Source organism: Guillardia theta, assembly GCF_000315625.1.
Source record: "Guillardia theta CCMP2712 unplaced genomic scaffold GUITHscaffold_37, whole genome shotgun sequence".
Taxonomy (NCBI): domain Eukaryota; class Cryptophyceae; order Pyrenomonadales; family Geminigeraceae; genus Guillardia; species Guillardia theta.
In genome coordinates this window covers 416,645-435,879 of record NW_005434637.1, presented here as the reverse complement: position 1 = coordinate 435,879, position 19,235 = coordinate 416,645, and the positions used below count along the sequence as shown (strand labels likewise).

The following is a 19,235-nucleotide window of genomic DNA, read 5'->3' as shown; positions in this document are numbered from 1 at the left end:
CCGGACCGTACGGTTGGGCCCGGGCGGCGAACTCGGCGATCATCATCGGATGGCCGGCCCAGTACACCAGGCTGTACGCCGGGTCGGATGGCCCGGGGCAGGCTCGCTGCCGCCACACTGTCGGTTGCGTATTTACATGATATTTACTTGTGATTTACAAGAGTCTCTCACGAGTCACACTCGCACCCGCCCGGCCCCTGCGTGGAATGATCGGCCCGATCGGACGTGGCTGGCTGGCAGAATTTGCTTCAACTGAACCTCTGGGCGGACCGGCGGTCCCGTCAGTTGCCACCCGGACTGAGGCCAGGGATTCAAGTTCAGAGCCGTCCCATGGCAGAAAACGTTGATAAGCACGGAGAAGTTCCGAAAGGATGGGAAGTTATGGGCACGTGCAGTTCCATGCAACACCTCCGCGAAGCTGCTGGGCAGACCGAGTGCCGCCCAGCAACGTCAAGAGCGATGAGACCATCCTCCATCCTCTGCAGAGCAGGTCAGAGCTGCCAAGACGCACACAGATTGATGGCGAGCAAGGAGCACCTTGGGGGGGCGTTGTCTATGTCATCCAGAGGAGCCAAAATCTGCTCAGCCCCGTCAGAACGAGCGAGGCTCACAGCAAGAGGGCAAGGTCACCTGCTGCTTCATGATGGAGCAAGCTGTTTTGATCTTCCATGAATGATATGCTGTAGCTATCTTCCCTGCAGCTTTGCAGACCGGCCACAGCCCTATCTTCCAAGTCCAGAGATATCTGATGTGACAGGAGTCAGTTTCGTCGCTACATCTCTTCAAAGTGCCTCACTCTGTACAGTGTGCTTTCCCGACGTAGCGTTCGTCGTAGCACCATGGGCTCTGCCGCATCTATCAGCGCGGTGCAGAACGAGTTTCCTGTGAAGTTGGACCTTCGGAAGCGACTGATCACCAGAACATTGGAAGGTATTCAACAGGCTCTGCAAGAAAGCGATGAGGAAAGGGAGGATCAAACGTTCACATGGGCACCTCGACCATCTCTCTGTCGCAGTCTGTGATTCTACAACCATAGCTGGGATTCGTGTGTGAACGCATCGGAATCCCACACCTGAAGAAAACGTTTAGACGGCTCAGGGTGCGCAATCGGTATGCAGACCGTAGGAAATCATCCTCATCCGTTTCACCCATGGGGTACAACCTGCAAACCCTTCAGTGTTTTCCACCTTTCCTATCTCGTCAGACAGACTTTCTCCGTCGCCCTTCAATCCAATATTCTGACTTTTCTGCAACGGAAATGAACAACATTTGCCTATCGCATCTGAAGCACGCGAAATTACTCACCGATGCAGAAATCATGTTGTGCGCATATAGTGTCAAGCACGTCAAGAGGTCTGCGAGCAAGGAGAGTCAAGTAAGAAGAAGTCAGAAATGAGCAACAAACCTTCTCGAGAAGTCATGGCCATTCTGAGGACCACAATAGTACCTGAGGGGAACAACATGTGAATCTGCGTTCAAAGGAGCAAAACTACAAGCATACCATGGAGATACGATCTTCGATCGCTGACAGCGGGCTCCCCCTACATGGGACAAATGGGATCCAAACAGCCACTCCCATAGAATTGTGTGCAAGCTCAGTCGCCTAGCATCTCACCGTTAGGCTGCAAGCGTCCACCATTGGGCGATCACCTCCAAAACAGAGCGACGAAGAACAGCGTGACCCAGACCTTGTGGACAAGAGTTTTCAGCAGCTGCTGTCTGACAAGACAAGGGACATACAAGGGACCCGAAGAAGTATCTCTTCTGGGGTCGCTCCTCCACCATCCTCACTCTGCGAGCCCTCCAAGCCCATCGATTGAGTCTGTCATGACAGAAGTAAGCATACTGGTGCGAGAGGACACAGAGCTCACCTCCTCCAAGGCAAGAGATTCTGCGACTTGAGAAATCCTGGCGGAAGTTCTTCCAAGGATGCATGGCTTGCCTGACCCTTGCGCTTATTGACATTCCAATGCCCCGAGAAAATGTGTCCCCAGCGTGCCAGGCCGAAACGCGGCCCATACTTCTGAAGGCGGAAGAAAGCATGTGAGCCTCAACACCCATGAGAAACCAGGCTGACCTGCAGCATCATGACTTTGCCGTCAATGGTGGAAGGGCGGCGATTTGAGAACCGATTCCATGGATTCCATAAGGGTTTCCTCGAAGGACTGCATGCGTCTTCCGAGGAGGAGTGTGTATGAACATCTGTAGCAAAGACGGACGAGCACAATTGACATGAGTCCAACCCTTCACAATCGCAGCCTTGCTCGTCCAATTCTTTCTCCATTTCGTCCTGACACATCAAGTCAAACACGGTTCGAATCGCCGGCTCTCCCCATGCTACCTCTGAGATCTCCATGATGCCATTGTCACGGTCATCCATCCCATACTTCTCCTGCGCTGGGTCAGTGCTTTCTCTAGAGAAGGTGATCGGGAAACAACCAAGGTCTCGTCTCCTTCGGAGTCATAGTCAACGAAATCATCATCCAGTTGCCCGTTGGAGTAGTCGGAGTAGTCGCTCTGGGGGGTCCGATCATGCACACAAGTGTCCCTTGGATGCGGCATACCTTGTACTCATCATCGAGGTCAAGCCCGTAAGCTTCGCCCACTCTGGAGTTTTAAACAACAGTTCAGACTGTGAAACTTGGGGGGCAAGATGCAACGAACCTGTCGAGTCCTTCGAACAAACTGGCCTCCGGATGCACCGCAGGATGTTGACTGGCATCATCGAGTGAGGAGCCTCAAATTGACCAATGAAAGATGTTGATGACGGCAAGATCAGGCGAGACGTTGTGAAAGCGGTCAAAGTGTTGCAAGGGGCCGCTGTGAACCAACATTTTTCAACATCAAGGGGAGGGACGATGAGCCAGAAGGTGACCTTGATGCATGACAAGACAATCAAGGGCTGGGGCAGGCAGGCAAGTGCAGGTCTGGACCAACCGCAATGGCCGCAAGGGAATAGGAACAGAACTCTAACTTTGCAGTGGTTACACGAGCAGGGGAGGACAGGTGGAAGAAAGGACTCGAGATCAGCGACTAGGGGAGCTTGCTCTCGCAACCATTATGAGGCATCTGTGAGAGGAAAAACTTGGGTGACACATCAAACATGCTCCAACCTTCTCCTCTCCTCGCCCACAAGCCGGTTGAGTTCCTGCATGGCGCTTTGGGAGATTTGGTATGGGTAGGGTGATGAGGGGTACCCATCAATGGAAACACAGGGGTGGTGATGAAATGTGGGAGAAAGAGGGGGTATGGGGATGACTCTTTAGCTACAAGGGTAGGTAGTCAACAGTGGGTAGGGGTCCCAAGGTTCTAAAAGGGTACTCTACACAACATAGGGGGTTAATTAACCCTCACATGCCCACATGATGATGGGTGGGGTACTAAAGTCTTGGACGGGTGAGGTGCATCTCAACTTCATCTTTCCACCCTACCCCTCCCACAACGTCAAGCCACAATCGCTTGATCACCCCCTCTTCCTCCTACCCTTTTGAATCTTATGACCCGGTTGTTGGGACCACCTACCCCACCTCATACTTTAGATCTGTTTCAACCACCCGGGGTGGTCGAAGCGGGACGGCAGGTGCCCATTTCTCGTCAGTAACAAAGTGCATCCGGGCCCGCCTCTGCTGCCACCGTCATTGCCGAGTGGTGTTCCGGTTCGAGTGCCCCCGGGCCGGGCCCGAATTTTATATCTATTTTATACTGGGGGCTGTTTCTCGTACGATATCTTATAAGTTTTTAAAGTAAGATAAGGGAATGACTTTGAGGTACAAAACACCAGAGGCTTTCCTTTTCAAAATATTATAAAGTAGTTATTAAAAACGATTCACCTCCATAAAATATTAAAAGTGAGGATTTGTATACAAATGTATCCTACCGGATGGGGGAACGCGTACAAATGGACCCCGATAACCCACCCTCAACCTCTACCCCACGTTTTTCCTGTGAGAAATGAGGTCATGACCGGGGGTCCCTTTATATGTGCGCTCTAAAACTGTTTTTCCCCAGATATTGAATTTCCTGGAAACTATCCAGAATTCAACAAGGACCCCTCAAACTGACTATGAGTAGTACCGGTGAGAGTACCTACCAATCTCCATCACCCCCTCTAAACCCCCATGAAAAACTGGGTTCTCGAAACCAAATTGAAATCAAGAGGCGAATCCTCTGGGTGTGTTGACCCCCAGTTGATACCACCCCCTCCGATTCTTCTAGGTCATGGTCTATCCACCCCCGGGCATACCCGATCTCAGGAGATAGGACCCCTTCACGGCATCTGCAGCCGACAAACAACGGGTGCATATTTGACTGCAGTATGAAGGGTAGGGTAAACAGAATTGTGGTGCATGACTCAGGGGTAGTTTGGGGGCCGGGTGCCGAGGGCAGGGGTGGTGAGAACGTTGGGGTGGGAACGGCGGTGTGAAATTCAGGGGTAGTGGGGTGGGGGTAAACACGACGATGCGGGGAGCCTGTGCATGCATCCCGCTCCTCCACTGGATCCTCAACTCCTAGCGTTATCCTCGTAGCTCCCATCCTCTTCCTCCTCGCCCTTGGTTCCTTGCTAACGCATCAGTTCCCCTGTACCTCTGACTTTTGTCTCCTCCGCTTCTTGTCGCCTCCATTCGTCCCCTTCCTGACCATTCTTCCCTCTCCTTGTCCGTCAAACGCCAACTTTCTGCCTTGGAGAGCTTACATGTAACCCTTGTCTGACGGATCTTATCAGCAGGTTGATTCATTTTCTCCTGGATTGAGATACACAATCCTATTCTGCTGTTTTCTTGGTCGTGAGGTCGATCGGATATGTTTCAACAGTGGATCGACAAGTGAACTGGGTTTGCACCACCGGCCAGCGAGCATGAGAGAAAAGAAAAGTAGACACTGAGATATCAACTGTACTGATTCGCAACACAAGGTTGGTTTTTTCTCTCTCTTCTCTTGCAGGGAAGCTGGCTGAAAATTGAATGTCTAAATCAAAGTTTCAGGTACTTTCACGACAAGCTTGAAATGGAACTATCAACGACCCCGTCGAGGAATGTTGATTCATGTGCAAACAGGCGGAGGAAAAAGTTTCCATCTGGCACTGAGGACGAGCATTCAAATCGCCGGATGAGTGTGAGGCAAAGTTGGAGGACGCCAAAGTCTGCGTGCACATTGCTGGTGTTCTCGCTATACATCAGCACGGGGAGCTCCTTCCTCCTTTCGCCATTCACGCATTGTTTTGGCCTCGCAGCGATCTCCAAGGTGCTGAATCCTGCTTGCACCCCGCAGCAGGTGGATGTGGGGGCGGCGACTTCCTTCACCTTCCACACAGAGGACGGGAGAGTGGTGGTGATAAACCTGGCCTCCGACCCAGTTTACAGATGCTCTCGGTTCTCAAACCCTGACCTCACGTCGGTCAATCGGCACGACGCGAATCCTATGTACGGGAAGGATGGGATCGAGGCCGTTGGCGAGACGCAGAGCAACAAGAACAGTGTGGACAAGCTCTACTTGAGATGGCGGGGATCATACGGAGGCGATGGAATCAAATTTTCCCAGATGATTGAATCTCCATTCCTACCGAGGAAGGGATCGATCCCGCTTCCACCGATGTATCCGCTGCCGGAGGATCTCATCAACAAGGACGGGATTGTTGGCCTCGCAGCATTCTTGTCTGTGTACGATTTTGAGCTCGTCACTGATTTCAGGAAGATGGGTTTGTACAGCTGGACTCCCCCTGGATTCATTGATTGTGATTGCAGGAGGGTTCACCATCAACGGGGTGGATTACTCCAGAGAGGTTGGCAGATTTTTTTGTGCATGAACCTGAGTGTGGGCTCAAATGCTGTCGGCAGGGTTACGATGCTGTTTTCGTCAAGAAGATTACGTTGAGGTTGAGGGGAGGAAGCACCCAGACGAATGTAGATGTCGATTTTCCTGCCCGATCAGTGTTTTTGACGGCTTGATCAGCATTCAGTGAACAGCTCGGTTGAAATCTCGTTGAGTAGTCTCCCGAAGGGAGAGATCGCTGACGAGGAGGCGTCTTCGAACGAAGTCGTGAGGTGAGGGTAAAGATGCAGCTTGATGTGATTTCTTAGACGATGGTGCGGTTGACTGGAGCTCTCAGATTAAAGGGAGAAAAGGGAGAAAAGAAACTCTCAAGGGTGGCAAGCAAGGCGCTGGATGGTGGAAGACCTCTCCGCATTGCCCTCTTGACTTGGGAATCTTTGCACACTATTGCGGTCAGGCGAAGGAGAGGAGGAAGAGAGTTGAGTTTATTGATAACCTATCAGGTCGGAGGGGTAGCTCCGCATGTCACTGAGCTGGCAGCTGGCTTAGAGCGCAGAGGGCATGAAGTACACGGTGAGTGAGGAGCAGACGGTGTGACGTGGCATTGACTCTCACTCTCAGTGTACTCGAGGACGGGAGATGGCCAGATGCCTTACGAGATCATCGACGGCGTTCACATTCACCGAGTTCCGATCCAACTTGTGAGTGCCTGAGGCAGTTCTCGAGTGCTTGCTGACCTCCACTGCAGGATCCAGACTTCATCACGGAGTGCAGCAACATGTGCAACTCCTTCGTTTGGTTCCTGACAGAGTCGGAGCAATTCCAAGGAGCTCCCTTCGACATCTGCCACGGGCACGACTGGCTCGCTGCGAAGGCCGTCGTGCAGTGCAAGAACATTGGGAGGAACACTGTTGCCACCATTCACAGCACGGAGTTTGGGAGGTGCGGCAACGTCAACTATGGAGGGCAGGTGAGGAGAATTGGGAGGAGGTTGTGCCTGCTTGTTAACACGCTCTTGCAGTCCGAGCGTATCCGTCGCATAGAGGAAGAGGTGGTGCAAGTGGCAGATCGTGTGATATCGGTGTCTGGGGTGCTCTGCGATGAGGTGAAGCAACAGTTCCGCGTGTCGGAGGACAAGATGCGGATGGTGTACAATGGTATTCATCTCGCTCCTTACCTAGCGACGTTCGATGCAGGAGCAGTCAAGGTACACAAGGAGGGAGTAGGAAGCTTGCCCCCTAACACCCATGTCCAGGCACGTTACAACATCGGGCCCCTGGATCCCCTTGTTCTCTTCGTTGGTCGCCTGGCGACGCAGAAAGGGCCTGACTTGCTTGTCGAAGCTGTTCCTCTCGTCCTCAACACGAGATCCGATGTCAAGTTTGCCATCGTGGGGGATGGGTACATGCGGGCTGACCTGGAGAGGAGGTGAGTGAACGCACTGGATCCCTCGACTCTTCTCCTCCTCTCCTACCGCTTTTCGTTCAACTCAGTCCTCCTTGACAGAGTGAATGAGCTCGGTGTGTCAAATGCCGTCCGCTTTCTCGGCAGCATGTCAGGCCGGCCGCTCGTCGAGCTCTTCAAGAGCACAGACTGCGTCTGCATCCCATCGCGTAACGAGCCATTTGGTATCGTCGTCTTAGAGGTGAGCCAGAGAAAAGGAGCAAGAAAGTGGGAGGACAAGGAAAGGAGGGACAGGTGGAGAAGGAGGATCAAGGCGGGAGGAGGAAGGAAGGGAGGAGGGAGAGGTGCAGGGATTGCTCATTCAAAAGCAGGCATGGGCGTCGGGGAAGCCTGTAGTCGCCACAAGCTCGGGAGGGCCTCGGGAGTTTGTCGACCATGGAGTGGATGGTTATCACGTGCATCCTTCAGCGAACAGGCAAGTCGATGCCCTTCGACTCGACGACCCGCTGACTGGCCGGCAGCATCTCATGGGGGATCTGCGAGATCTTCTCCAACTTTGAGAACGCAAGGCAGATGGGCCTGAGGTGGGTGGGGGGAGAGGAGGAGCTTGTTATGACGAGCATGGCAGGGGGAGGCAAAAGGCACAGAAAAGGTTCAACTGGGACAGAATCGCACAGGACACAGAGAGGATCTACAGAGAGCTGGCAGGGTTCTAGGGTGTGGGTGAGGAGGGGAGAGGAGGGTGAATGGATGGGTGAAGGAGGAAAGAGGAGATGAGGAAAAGGAGATTCCTTCTGTTGTAAATCAATTCTATTGTTGTACTTAAAGCCATGTTCTGCTGCCTGTAGTCAGCCAGCTGTCTTGACGACAGCTGAAGCGTAAGAGACGGAGGAATCAGCCTGAACGTCGTGCAGTGAGTGTTGGAGACGAGGACGGACGCTGATAAGAACAAGGGAAGACAAGAGGGGGACAAATGTGACCACCTGACAGCGACAAGGGGAAGACTGAGCGTAGCGAACAAATTGAATCTTGTAGCTGCGCGCGCCGAGTCAGGAGGAGAGCGTTGAGAAGCAACCAGGTCACGCACAGAGACTGGACGGAGGCCTGAGAAGCAGCGCTGGAGGCTTTCAAAGCATTCAGCAAGACAGCTATCGGGTGCCTTCCGCAGATTGTGTTGTTGAACTGACACGACAAGAGTCAGGAAACACGATTGAGCCACCATGTGCCTTGCTTGACAGACCTTAGCCTGGTAGTTCTGGAAGTTTTCGGGAGAGAGCGATTCGATCTCCTGCATGCCCTGCCTGTCTAGCGCCTCGATTGACTGCCTTGACACATCACGGCGAAGGAAAACTCACACCTCCGTGTCGTTCACCTGGTAAATTTCTCCGAAGGAAGGGTCATAATAAGTGTATCGAAACCGAGAGCCCCAGTGGCAGAAGTCCGAGGAGATCACGAAGAAGGTTGAAGGATCGTTCAAGTAGCTTCAAACACGAGTGAGACTTGTCGAGCAAGGGATCTCAGAGCTCACCGGGAGAAGAGCGACCCGTACACGTCCTCTTTCTTGGGTGAGAGGTTCCCAACCAGGACAGGAACAATCTTGTAGCTCTTGGACGCCTGTTCCATCACCTTGTAGATGTACGGCATCTGCATCTCCAGCGAGTGTTCGTCTTCGTCCACTTCCTCCGACATGTACTCGAAGAGTCCTGAGCTGTGAAGCTCCTGAACAAAGGTGGCAAGTCAGAGCACCTCCACAAAGCAGATCTTTCAGCTCTTGCCCTTCCCGTTGCCCTCCTCCCCCCTTCGCCCCAACCTACATCTTCTCCTCACCTTGACAACATCTGTGTCAATCTCCAGGTTCCCGAGTGGGGTAGCGTAAGCGCTGTGCTTTGACAGCGCGCACCCTGCCGGACAACAGGCGTGTCAAAACTGACGAGGACAGGATCAGGCGTGCAACCAGTAAGGTAGTAGTGATGAGACGGTCCGAGTACGAATATTCGCTTAATTCTGTTGGTGCTCAAGGTCAGAGCGTGCAGGCCTCGTCGCTCCCGTCCTACCTCGAGGGGTCCATGTACCGATAAGCGTACGCAGCAGTTGGGCCCGAATAGGAGTAACCGGCATGCGGAGCGATCAAGCCGCAGGAAGGCTGCAGCTCATCAGACTTCTTCACATCTTGCAGCCATCTGTGGATCGCACGTGAGATCAAGTCATGTCGACACGATGCTGTCGATGGAATGCTCGCTCAAGGAACAAACGAGAGCGATGGACAAGCAAGAGGGACAGAAGAGCGGGACAAAGAGACGACCACGAGCACAACGACATCCATGTCATAAATCGCTCAGCAATTCGGTGAGATCCTATCAAGAAGTTCCAGTATCGCGATCCCATGGCGGAACTGCAGCGCAAACTACAGTTGCGAGACTGCTCAAGGCAAGGACAGCGCAGGACAAGTGCGAGAGTCAAGGGAGGAGCATGGAAGAGCGAGATAGACACGAGAGGCTCCGACCTGTCCAGCTGCTTCTTCAGCTCGTCGCCTCTTCCCGCATACCAGGATCCTGCATGGGACGCTACCCGCACCGACATTCTCGTCGGTCTCTCGGAAACAGATGTATCCTCGAGGATACAGGTGCCCAGAGAGTAAACTAGTAGTCGATTAACTCAATTTCGCTGCCTTTTGATAATGTCTTGAAAGTCACTGAGGTGAACTTGATTCCTACTGATTACTGACTAAAATGACTAATAAAGTTTGAAGGAAACTTTTCGAGTTGGAAAGTTTTCTCTAAAGTTTTGAGAGTTTGTCGCTTCTCTTTGCTCGTGGGGAGGAAAAAAAAAGGCAGGATTGCTACCATGATAACCGTCATAACGGTCAATGCCGTATGAGGGTCTTCTACTTTCTTCATGGCCATCTGAAATAAGTGTTGACTACTCAAATATTGTAATTATTTTTCAACTTTTCAGCGCTTCAATTTCATCAAATCTATGCAAAATTTCGATTTCCGGACTGAAATTGCATGTTGATCACCCTACCAGGTTGGTTCCTCTCCAAAACGGGAAAAGGGTGGGGTCAGAGGTGCCGGAAGGCGCCATGGGCAGGGCAGTATGCCAGAGGTGCGGGAGGCCGGAGACCGTTTGCGTATGCAGCTCGCTTCCCGCAGAGAAGATCATGCTGAAGACGAAGATTCTCGTTGTTCAACATCCCTGCGAATGTCACAAGAAGATCATCGGCACCGTCCCTCTCATGGAGCTCGTGCTTGATAACATGCAGGTAGTTGTAGCGAGAGGGAATGGTGCGAAAGAGGCCTCGACAACGAGAGGAAGGAGGGGGAGGAAAGTCGGCTCCGATGAAGGATCTCCACTCTCGTACGATTCCTCTAGCTCCCAGGACGATTCTTCGCTCTTGCAGAAGGTCAACGATGCCAGTGATACTGCAGCATGTCCGATCCAAAACAAGAAAGGCATAATCCATGGCACCCTAGACGGGAATCCCGCTCTTGAAGCTGCCCTGAGCGATAAGAAAACTCTCCTGCTGTATCCAGGGCCAGGGGCTGTGGACATCGAGACTCTACAGCTGGATGACTCAGACAGTGAGCGGACCCTTATTGTAGTCGATGGAACATGGCGGCAGGCAGGGCGTGTGATCCGCGAGGAATGCATCCGAAGGGCCGTGGAGAGGGGAGACGTCACCCGCGTGCAGTTTGCACGGGCAGGGAGGAGCGGATACAAGTTTAGGAAGGAGCCTCACCAGTTCTGCTTATCTACGTTGGAATCTGTCGCGTACTCGCTGCAGTACCTGGAGAAGACGAGCGAGGGCGAGAGGGCGGTCTGCCACCTCATGGACACTTTCAGTCAGATGGTATCGCTGCAGACTTCCTACATCGCCAAGGGTGGGGAAGTCAAGGATGTGAACGAGGAGGAGGAGGAGGAGGAGGACCTGGACAAGCGGCTGGTGGAGATAGGATCGTATGTCGACTGCGAGAGCGCGCACAAGTGTCCTAAAGACGCTGTCCCTCGCCCGTACGCGCTGTTCCGTCAGATCAAAGACTACAGGACGGGCAAGGACATCTTCGTGCAGGACAGCGAGGAGATGGTCTGCAGGTACGACGAGGCCGCACTTCTGTGCAGGAAGCTCAACTCTCAGAGGAAGCGAGGTAGCCGCCTGACCGTCCTTCCGATCGATGCGAAGGAAGGAGGAGGAGGAGGAGGAGGTACGAGAGGAGCCTCCTCCACGTATGACAGCGAGCTGGAGACGATCTCGGACATCAGCGCGATCCCCGAGGAGGTGAACGTGAAAAGCTCCAGCGATGGCGGAGAGAAGAAGAAAGAGGGGTCGATGGAAGCCTACCCTGTCTCAGCGGAAAAGTTCGTGTCGTGACATCCTGCAGAGTGGAAGATGTTTGTTTCAATACACTTAGATACATATAGATGACTGGGTTTGGATCTCCTCCTCCCCCTCCTCCTCCTCCTCCTCCTCCTCCTCCTCCTCTTCCTCCTCCCACCTTTTCCTTCGCCTCCCCTCCCCTGTCCTCATGTACCAAGAGCCGGCGACAAGAGTTTCTTCCTCAGGTCGAGCTCGCGGAGCATCTCCAGCAGCACCTCGTTGTAGCAGCCGATCTTGGACCGGATTCTTTGCTTCCAACCCCACGTGATGGTCCGCAAGATGCCGCGCTCTAGGGAGGAGGCCAGGAGCTTCACAGCATGGTGGCGCGGACGAGGCAGCGAGTCGATCTCGCAGCGGTAGAGGCTGAGCATGAATTCTGCCTGCAGGAACTTGTACGCGTGCTTGCCGTGCCGGTACTTGTAGATCTGCCATCCCGGGACCTTGATCGATCGCTCCTCGTAGCAAGGGACCACGTCTAGAAAGGAAGAGAGCAGTTCGTCCTCCTCTACCTCTCCTCGGCTCCCCGCACTTCTCCTCCCACAGAGAGGAAAGCTTGCTTGCGGCAGCCGCTGGTCCACCAGGATGTCCTTGAGAACGAGGCAGTGGACATCGTCGATGAGTTTCTCATCTTCCATGCCCATCAGGACCTGGAGGAGGAGTGAGACGAGACAAATCAAGCGATAGAGGGAGGAGGGGCGAGGACGAACGGAGAGAGGGTCAGTGCAGAAGGAACGAATCAAAGAAGAATGTAGACGAAGAAGGGAAGAAAAGAAGATCGGAGAAGGGGGAGAGAGGGCAGAGAAAACAGAGGAGGCTTCACCAGGTTCAGGATCTCGGAGCGAGGGTAAGTCATCCACAGCATGACGTTCTGCTCGAGCTTGTCTGCGACGACCTTGACGTAGAATCCTTCCTCGCTCTCTCCGGCAATGCACTCATCCTCGTCGATGCATCCTGACGGGTTCGGCAGCTCTTGAAGAGCCTTGATCGCGGTGATGCAGCTCAGGGCAACGAGGAGAGGGTCCTGCTGCCTGCGACTCTTGTGCTTCGAGTCCGCGTGCAGCCGCTTGAGGCTCGTAAAGATCGAGCAGGAGTCAGCGTGAGTGAGGATCATGTGGAGAAATTCTCTCAGCTCCAGGTCGTAGTCGAACTTGTAGAGGTCCCCTGCCGCCACCCTCCTCCTTGTATCCTCCTCCTCCTTCCCATCGATGAGCGTGAGGGCCTTCATCCAGGCGAGCTTCCACAGGAGCCGCTCTCTCTTCGCCTGCACCAGGGCGATGGCACGGAAGTCAGACTGGTGGGAGCAGACAGCGATGGTCTTGGGGACATGGTTGATGAGGATCTGCGGGACAGAGAGAATGTCCTCGTCGTAGCCGAACTTCTTCTCGGTGTCTAGATCGATGTAGGTCTTCATGACGATGGCGACGGCCGAGGAGGAGATCCCGAAGAGAAGGAAGTAGATCTTCCCCGCGATGTCCTGGCAGCCGATTGTCATCATCAGCTGCCCGAAGAAGAGCAGGAAGCCGGCAAGGATCTCGGACAGGAAGGTGGACTGGGCCAGGTGAGACAGCTGGCGGAGGAGGATCGTCTTCGTCTCGCTGAACTTGTCCAGCATCTTCGACTCACGCACCATCTCCTTCTTCTCAGCGAGCTCGAAGGCCTCCCGCACCCCGTTGATCCCCACCGACAGCCCGTACAGCGACATCCCCAGCTGCCCAACCGGCAGCATCCAGTTGGCCACTGTCTTGCAAGCGGTGGCGAAGGAGGAGAGGGCGGAGGTCTGCGTGAGCTGCTGGATGAAGCCGCTGAAGGCTGCGAGCTCATGACACAGCATCGACCACCACATAGTCGCTGTCGCGAACATGGCGAGAGGGCTCGTCAGGTCCGCCCGCACCCTCGGCTCCCATGCTTTCGTCACCACCCCGTCAAGCGCTGCCAGCAGGCGAACCATCTGCTCCAAGACGCTCTCACTGGGCCAATCGTGTGCCTGCACACGCGCCGTTGCTGCCCCTTCCTTGTCCTTCTCCCTCATGCTCAGCTCCTCCTCCCTCCCCTTCCCTTGCAGTGGAGCATCCAGGCTCGTCCGGTGCATCAGGAACGAGAGGACTGTGATAGCGTCCTCGACGAACTGCTCATCCTGGAAGTGCTCACCGACCAACATCTGGTTTCTCCTCCTCTGCCATCTGTTCCTGAGGCTCCACTTGAGGTACTGCTTCGACAGCGTGCTACTGCCTTCCTCCGTGGGCCTCTCTCCCTTGCTCCTTGGAACCTCCTTGGACTGGTTGACTCTCGTCCCTGCCAGTGCTCCAGCTGCCTTCGTCCCCATCAACTTTGGCATCTCCATCGTCGTCGTCGTCGTCGTCGTCGTCGTCGTCGCTACATCGGCACTGCTTTTGAGCCTCTGCATGGCCTCCCAAGCGTCGCTCTCTCCCATCAAACTCTCGTTAGGGAGCAGCATAGCCAGGAGGGAAGACTTCAACAGCTCCACGTCAGCTCTCGCGTCCTTGGCCTCTGCCTGATTCTCCTCCCTATCATCTGCTGCCCCCTTGAAGCCGAGCTCCACTATGGGAAGGACGATGGGGTAGAGCAAGAATGCCTGGAGTGCAAACTGAACTTGCTGTGGGAGGCCGGAACCTTGCAGGGCAGTCGCCAGGTCGTCAGCCCCGTCGATCATGACCAGAGGGCCCGAGTGTGAATCAGTGTTCACTCTTCTCATCCCCACGGTCCTCTGAGGATCTCCGACGAGCAGGTAGCGCAAGAAAGTGAACCAATGGGCTGGATTCAAGATGGAGCCCGGGGCCTTGACGAAGTAGGGCTCCTGAGCAGTCCGGTAGGCGTCTGCGGGAGAGTTGAAGACGTGCTTGCCCATCCTGTACATGTCATTCTCTAGCCTTTCGATCCGCAGCAAGTCTCTTCCTCCTCGTAACCGCAGCCCTCCTGGCTTGCTGCCGGGCTGTGGTCCAACTCGTAGGGCAGACTGGTCTGCAGCCTCGAATGGGAGGTTGTACAAGTTCAGCCCTCCAACGTTGTTCAAGCACAGCAATACGGTGAGATAGACAGATTGCTTGCAAAACATGCTCTTTGGGAGGATGAATATTGTGCTCATCCTAGTCTTTCACTGAGTGGTTTTGAGTTTGGTTGCTCCAAGAACAACAACTTGTTTCAGCGCATTTCGTTCCAGCCTTCACTTGAAGCCCCCTCCTTGGTACTCGCAGAGTGCATCCTTCTTCTTACTCTACCACCTCTCCTTTCCTCATGAGCTCTCTGCTCTCTGTATCCTGCTGAAGGAGGCGTTGTGACCCAGAAAAGTCCCTCCCGCATCTCCCTCTCAGCTCGCTCGTCTGCTCCGATCCGTTTTCACATCCTCCTCTCGGACACGTCATCTCCCAGCCATGATCGCTCCGGCCCTCCTCCTTCCCCTTCTTCCCGCTCACTTCCTTCCATCCTCGCTCTTCTCCATGTTCGCTCGCTCTCTCCTCCCATCCTACCTCTCCTTCCTCCTTACAAGTATTCGCTGACTCGCCTCAGAGTCGGGCACATTCTGTCAGCATCACTCTGGCACAGGCTCAGCTACTCAGAATGCCGCCGCCCGGGGGCCGGGCCGGCGGCGTCACGCCGTTGAAGTTCCGTGGCCACGGAACTTCAACGGCAACATGACCGGATGACAGTGAACCTTGGCAACACACCCACGCGGCAGCGCCGCCCGGCCGGGCCGACCGTCCGACTCCCCGGGCAGCCTGGCAGGCCCTCGGGCCGGCTCCGGCCAGGATCCGACTCCGGCCTCTGCAGTGCGTGACGGCCCTCAGACTGAGAGCGGTGGCCCGGCCAGGGCGATCATCAGCCTCGCAGTCACGGTGCCACATTGTAGTTTCCTTTATTGAATGATTGGCGAGTACGGTCAAAACTGGCTCTCAGCGATTCCATAGCGCTATGGTTTACTTGAACGCTGCCACCATCCCCCCGCGCCCGCTCTTCGCAAAGTTCGCCTGGCATCCGTAGCTGTGGCAAGTAACCGACCCGTGGCTGTCCCAGCCGTTGCCCGAGGTCACTCCCCTGCCTCCGTCCTTCCCGTAGCCGACTCCGATCCCGAGTCCCTGCCCCGTCATCAGCTACTCTCCTCCTCTCCCTCCTCCTGGCCTCCCTCACCGCTCCGAGCTTCGACATCTTCGCGCTCAGCTCGTCGGCACCAAGGTGCCCGATCTCGTCGAGGGATGGACCTCCGACAAGGCGGGAGCCATCGCAGTAGGACTGAGTGCACGACACGTGGACTCCGACGTCGTTGCTAGCAGCATTCCTGCACACGCCCATCAGGTCGTCATGGTCAGAGCAGGAGGAACAGCAGGGAGTCATTACCAGAGCATTGAAATAAGCATGATGAAGACGGAGACTGAGACAAGGGTGCAGCGTCAGATACTCAATCTTGAAGGTAGACCAGTCGCCAATCGCGTTTGCTTCGTAGCTAATGATCTCTCTCATAATGTTTTGACTCAGAAGGACAATACAGGGAATCGTTAACATCACGTTCGTCTCGTCAAGAGCTTTCTATCCTTAATGCCTGCCTTCTCTCTACTTATCTCTCCTTTTCTCTCGTGCTCCCTCCCCAACTCCCCCTTCCCCTTCCCCTTCCTCCCTGCTCAACGATCCTCCTCCTCCTCCTTCTCTTTCTTTCAATCCATACCCCAACCATCTACAACCGCCGTAGCCAACATCGCCCATGCTGTGTCGTGTACATTTTCAGCGAAGGGACAATCATAGAAAGACCCTCATTCAGCACACCAAACTTGGGTCCTCTGAGGCGGGTTTGCAAAAATACATGCAATGAGCGGGGATGGGGTCTACACACTTGCCCCTTCAGCGCAACCCAACCACCATCATGGTGCAGGGGGCGGGCAGGAGGGCAAGCAACGAGGAATCAAGGGAGGGTGCAGGGAGGGAGCAAGGGAGGGATCAAAGAAGGCAAGGAGGCAGATGGGGGGTGGGGGTATTATCCAAGATAGGAGGATAGGTATAGCTATCGTCTGGCCTCGCCTTCAGCAACCCAGCCTGGAACTTTCCTTTGGAACCTCCTTTACGATGCTCCCTTTCACGACCTATCTTTAAACTTTTATCCTCGTCAACATCCTTCGCTCGTGCTGCCCGTTACTAACGCCGCACCCTTGTCTCAGTCTCCTCTTCCTCCGTCTTCATCATGCTTCTTTCAATGCTCTGGTAATGACTCCCTGCCGTTCCTCCTGCCCTGACCATGACGACCTGATGGGCGTGTGCAGGAATGCTGCTAGCAACGACGTCGGAGTCCACGTGTCGTGCACTCAGTCCTACTGCGATGGCTCCCGCCTTGTCGGAGGTCCATCCCTCGACGAGATCGGGCACCTTGGTGCCGACGAGCTGAGCGCGAAGATGTCGAAGCTCGGAGCGGTGAGGGAGGCCAGGAGGAGGGAGAGGAGGAGAGTAGCTGATGACGGGGCAGGGACTCGGGATCGGAGTCGGCTACGGGAAGGACGGAGGCAGGGGAGTGACCTCGGGCAACGGCTGGGACAGCCACGGGTCGGTTACTTGCCACAGCTACGGATGCCAGGCGAACTTTGCGAAGAGCGGGCGCGGGGGGATGGTGGCAGCGTTCAAGTAAAGGAAGATGCTGCGAGTGGCTTTCGTGTTAACGATCTAGAGCAGAGCGTGATCGTCGTTCTATTTGAATAAACTATTACAGATCAGCCCCACAATGATTAGGTGATCGCACAGTCGGCAAACATGTTCGATGAAGCAATGCATCAGAAAGTCTTAATTTACTCCATCTCCTGAACGCCTTAGAAACACGAGGATACTGATGCAGAATTTCAAAAGAATTAGGCAGACTTAACGCTCTCCTCAGTCTTGGTGAAGAACGAGGTGATGAACTGGACAGCCTGGGACCAGACGGTGATAACACCCAAAATTGCGGCAACGCCCATGACAATAACCTGTAGGAAACAGGATGATCAACGACTCACAGGCACGTGCAGAGTTGTTGCAATCAACGTTATCAAAGACAAATACCTGAATGTGGAACATGGTGAGGAGCATTCCATGGTTCGTGGAGTAGAACTTGTCGCATTCATCTCCCATGTTGCTCCAGAGTACAATGCCAAGGATGCCAAACACGATGTACACGATCGGGCTGGGGAAGGAGAAGAACACGGAGGGAACCTCCCATCCGACGTTCTTCTTCAGGTCGATGGACTTCAAGACAGCCTCAACAGCAAACATGATGAAGCCCAAGGAAGTGGGGATGATGACGACGAGGAGAACGTACAACCACACCCATGACTGAGCCGCGCAAGGAGCATCCATGGCAGCAAAGTCAACGCAGACAGCGATGACGCCCATGACGAAGTAGGCAACGAACAGCAGAAGGAAGATGATCTGTTGATCAATGTAGGATCAGACAACAGAAAGCATCTTGACACAGGATAAACTGACCTGCACGAAGACAACATAGTTAGCAATGGCGTCTCCGGCTTCCTTGTTCCTTCGAATCACAGGTCACAGCTTGTTTTGCGCAACCGAAGGCATTTACATGTCCTTGATGACAGTGTGCATCTGACCAAACTTGATAGGGGAAAGCTGCTCGACAGGCTTGAGGATCTCGACGAGCTGTGCACTGCCTTCGTTGAAATCAGTCGGCATCTTGATCTCGGGCATGTTGAACTCCGGCATAGAAATGTCCGGAAGCTTCAGCTCCGGCATACCGCCCTGTTCCTTCTTCTCCTGTGGCAAAAATTGGGCATTCAAAAATTTGAAATTTCGGGAGAAATGTTCATGATGAAGCAGAGATGGAAACTAGGGATCACTACCCTTCCATTGCAATTTCAGGGATAATCTTGACTCACAAAACAAGATCGGTGATCATGTTCAGTCAGCAACATCAATCTGCATCCTCCATCCATAAGACATTCCCTGTTCTTTCTTCTCCCCGCTTCCCTGCTTCCATTCTCTGGCCTCCCTCCCCCCTCCCATTCCAGTTCAGCTTGGCTCAACTGCACCCACCTCGGCCATGTCGGCGGCGACTCTTCAGGTCAACACTGAAGGACCCACCCCTTTGATATAACTAACCTCTACCCACCCTGGAGACAAGCAAGACCACCCCACCATATCTGATACGTGTGTCGACTTTGAGGGGAAAGAATTACTGCACTACCCACCCCCAGATGCTTATAAAAAAGTCACGGCACCCACCACCCTGTTGAAGGCTTTCGTCGTCTGGGGTTCAATAAGGGTGGTGCGACTCTTCAGGTGAAGCTCATAACCAGCTTATCGCTTCAAAGCTGAGTACATGTCCTGCCGGGGCTGAGCCTGAGTTCCGGCGCGGTCTACCAGCGGCCCGGGCCCCGCGGCGGCCCGCCGGGCCGTCCGATCCGGGACTCAGCCGGCCCGGCCTACGGTAGTACTGCGGGCCGATCGCTGAGTCGGCCGGAGACTCCGAGGTTAGGCGCCTGCCACGGCCCGTTCACTAGTGCACCGTGATCGGACGGGCCGGTGCCGGGCCCGGCGGTCTCAGTGCAACAGGTGCCAAGAGGGTCACGGCCCCGGGGGCCGGGCGGAGGATAGCGTCTCTAGGAAGCGACGAGGGAGACGGAATCTCAGAGGAGGGGTAGTTTTGTTGGGATCTGTAGGGGTGGGGTGATCTACACCTGGCGTCGTAGACATAGAATGG

At 54.5% G+C, this 19,235-nt stretch overlaps 8 protein-coding genes across 8 annotated transcripts; 3 read left to right on the top strand and 5 right to left on the bottom strand.

The window, feature by feature from the left end:
* Positions 1–379: 379 nt before the first annotated feature.
* On the bottom strand, positions 380–3,167 carry GUITHDRAFT_163418 (hypothetical protein; the record flags this gene model as incomplete). The annotated part of the gene is made up of 19 exons (XM_005831992.1): positions 3,114–3,167; positions 2,665–2,715; positions 2,565–2,607; positions 2,440–2,517; positions 2,342–2,392; positions 2,078–2,290; positions 1,871–2,023; positions 1,741–1,824; positions 1,651–1,688; positions 1,502–1,541; positions 1,406–1,469; positions 1,306–1,355; positions 1,171–1,247; positions 994–1,072; positions 897–944; positions 797–855; positions 631–745; positions 538–578; positions 380–479 (listed from the first exon to the last, which is right to left on the bottom strand). The coding sequence occupies exons 1-19, from the start codon at positions 3,152–3,154 to the stop codon at positions 380–382; spliced, it is 1,425 nt and encodes a 474-aa protein (XP_005832049.1). The 5' UTR covers positions 3,155–3,167.
* Positions 3,168–4,742: 1,575 nt separating this feature from the next.
* Positions 4,743–8,014, top strand: GUITHDRAFT_163417 (hypothetical protein). The gene is made up of 15 exons (XM_005831991.1): positions 4,743–4,912; positions 4,983–5,695; positions 5,742–5,779; positions 5,835–5,900; positions 5,950–6,041; positions 6,107–6,221; positions 6,273–6,342; positions 6,391–6,470; positions 6,518–6,739; positions 6,791–6,976; positions 7,025–7,197; positions 7,276–7,414; positions 7,545–7,648; positions 7,695–7,757; positions 7,802–8,014. Exons 2-15 carry the CDS (start codon positions 5,005–5,007, stop codon positions 7,887–7,889), a joined length of 2,127 nt encoding a protein of 708 aa, XP_005832048.1. The 5' UTR covers positions 4,743–4,912; positions 4,983–5,004; the 3' UTR covers positions 7,890–8,014.
* Positions 8,015–8,021: 7 nt separating this feature from the next.
* GUITHDRAFT_71667 (hypothetical protein) lies at positions 8,022–9,753 on the bottom strand (the record flags this gene model as incomplete). The annotated part of the gene is made up of 10 exons (XM_005831990.1): positions 8,022–8,072; positions 8,157–8,201; positions 8,272–8,355; positions 8,414–8,494; positions 8,546–8,654; positions 8,702–8,892; positions 9,001–9,074; positions 9,128–9,177; positions 9,228–9,353; positions 9,677–9,753. 10 exons carry the CDS (start codon positions 9,751–9,753, stop codon positions 8,022–8,024), a joined length of 888 nt encoding a protein of 295 aa, XP_005832047.1.
* A 502-nt stretch (positions 9,754–10,255) lies between these two features.
* GUITHDRAFT_139336 (hypothetical protein) lies at positions 10,256–11,453 on the top strand (the record flags this gene model as incomplete). The annotated part of the gene is made up of 3 exons (XM_005831989.1): positions 10,256–11,265; positions 11,293–11,375; positions 11,407–11,453. The coding sequence occupies 3 exons, from the start codon at positions 10,256–10,258 to the stop codon at positions 11,451–11,453; spliced, it is 1,140 nt and encodes a 379-aa protein (XP_005832046.1).
* A 241-nt stretch (positions 11,454–11,694) lies between these two features.
* GUITHDRAFT_109109 (hypothetical protein) lies at positions 11,695–14,651 on the bottom strand (the record flags this gene model as incomplete). The annotated part of the gene is made up of 2 exons (XM_005831988.1): positions 11,695–12,195; positions 12,369–14,651. The coding sequence occupies 2 exons, from the start codon at positions 14,649–14,651 to the stop codon at positions 11,695–11,697; spliced, it is 2,784 nt and encodes a 927-aa protein (XP_005832045.1).
* An 829-nt stretch (positions 14,652–15,480) lies between these two features.
* On the bottom strand, positions 15,481–15,918 carry GUITHDRAFT_109108 (hypothetical protein; the record flags this gene model as incomplete). Its single annotated transcript, XM_005831987.1, has 3 exons — positions 15,481–15,639; positions 15,692–15,839; positions 15,899–15,918. The coding sequence occupies 3 exons, from the start codon at positions 15,916–15,918 to the stop codon at positions 15,481–15,483; spliced, it is 327 nt and encodes a 108-aa protein (XP_005832044.1).
* An 817-nt stretch (positions 15,919–16,735) lies between these two features.
* Positions 16,736–17,262, top strand: GUITHDRAFT_152836 (hypothetical protein). The gene is made up of 3 exons (XM_005831986.1): positions 16,736–16,753; positions 16,813–16,960; positions 17,013–17,262. Exons 1-3 carry the CDS (start codon positions 16,746–16,748, stop codon positions 17,169–17,171), a joined length of 315 nt encoding a protein of 104 aa, XP_005832043.1. The 5' UTR covers positions 16,736–16,745; the 3' UTR covers positions 17,172–17,262.
* A 126-nt stretch (positions 17,263–17,388) lies between these two features.
* Positions 17,389–18,577, bottom strand: GUITHDRAFT_139332 (hypothetical protein; the record flags this gene model as incomplete). The annotated part of the gene is made up of 5 exons (XM_005831985.1): positions 17,389–17,502; positions 17,579–17,944; positions 18,002–18,050; positions 18,099–18,289; positions 18,569–18,577. The coding sequence occupies 5 exons, from the start codon at positions 18,575–18,577 to the stop codon at positions 17,389–17,391; spliced, it is 729 nt and encodes a 242-aa protein (XP_005832042.1).
* Between the last annotated feature and the right edge of the window lie 658 nt (positions 18,578–19,235).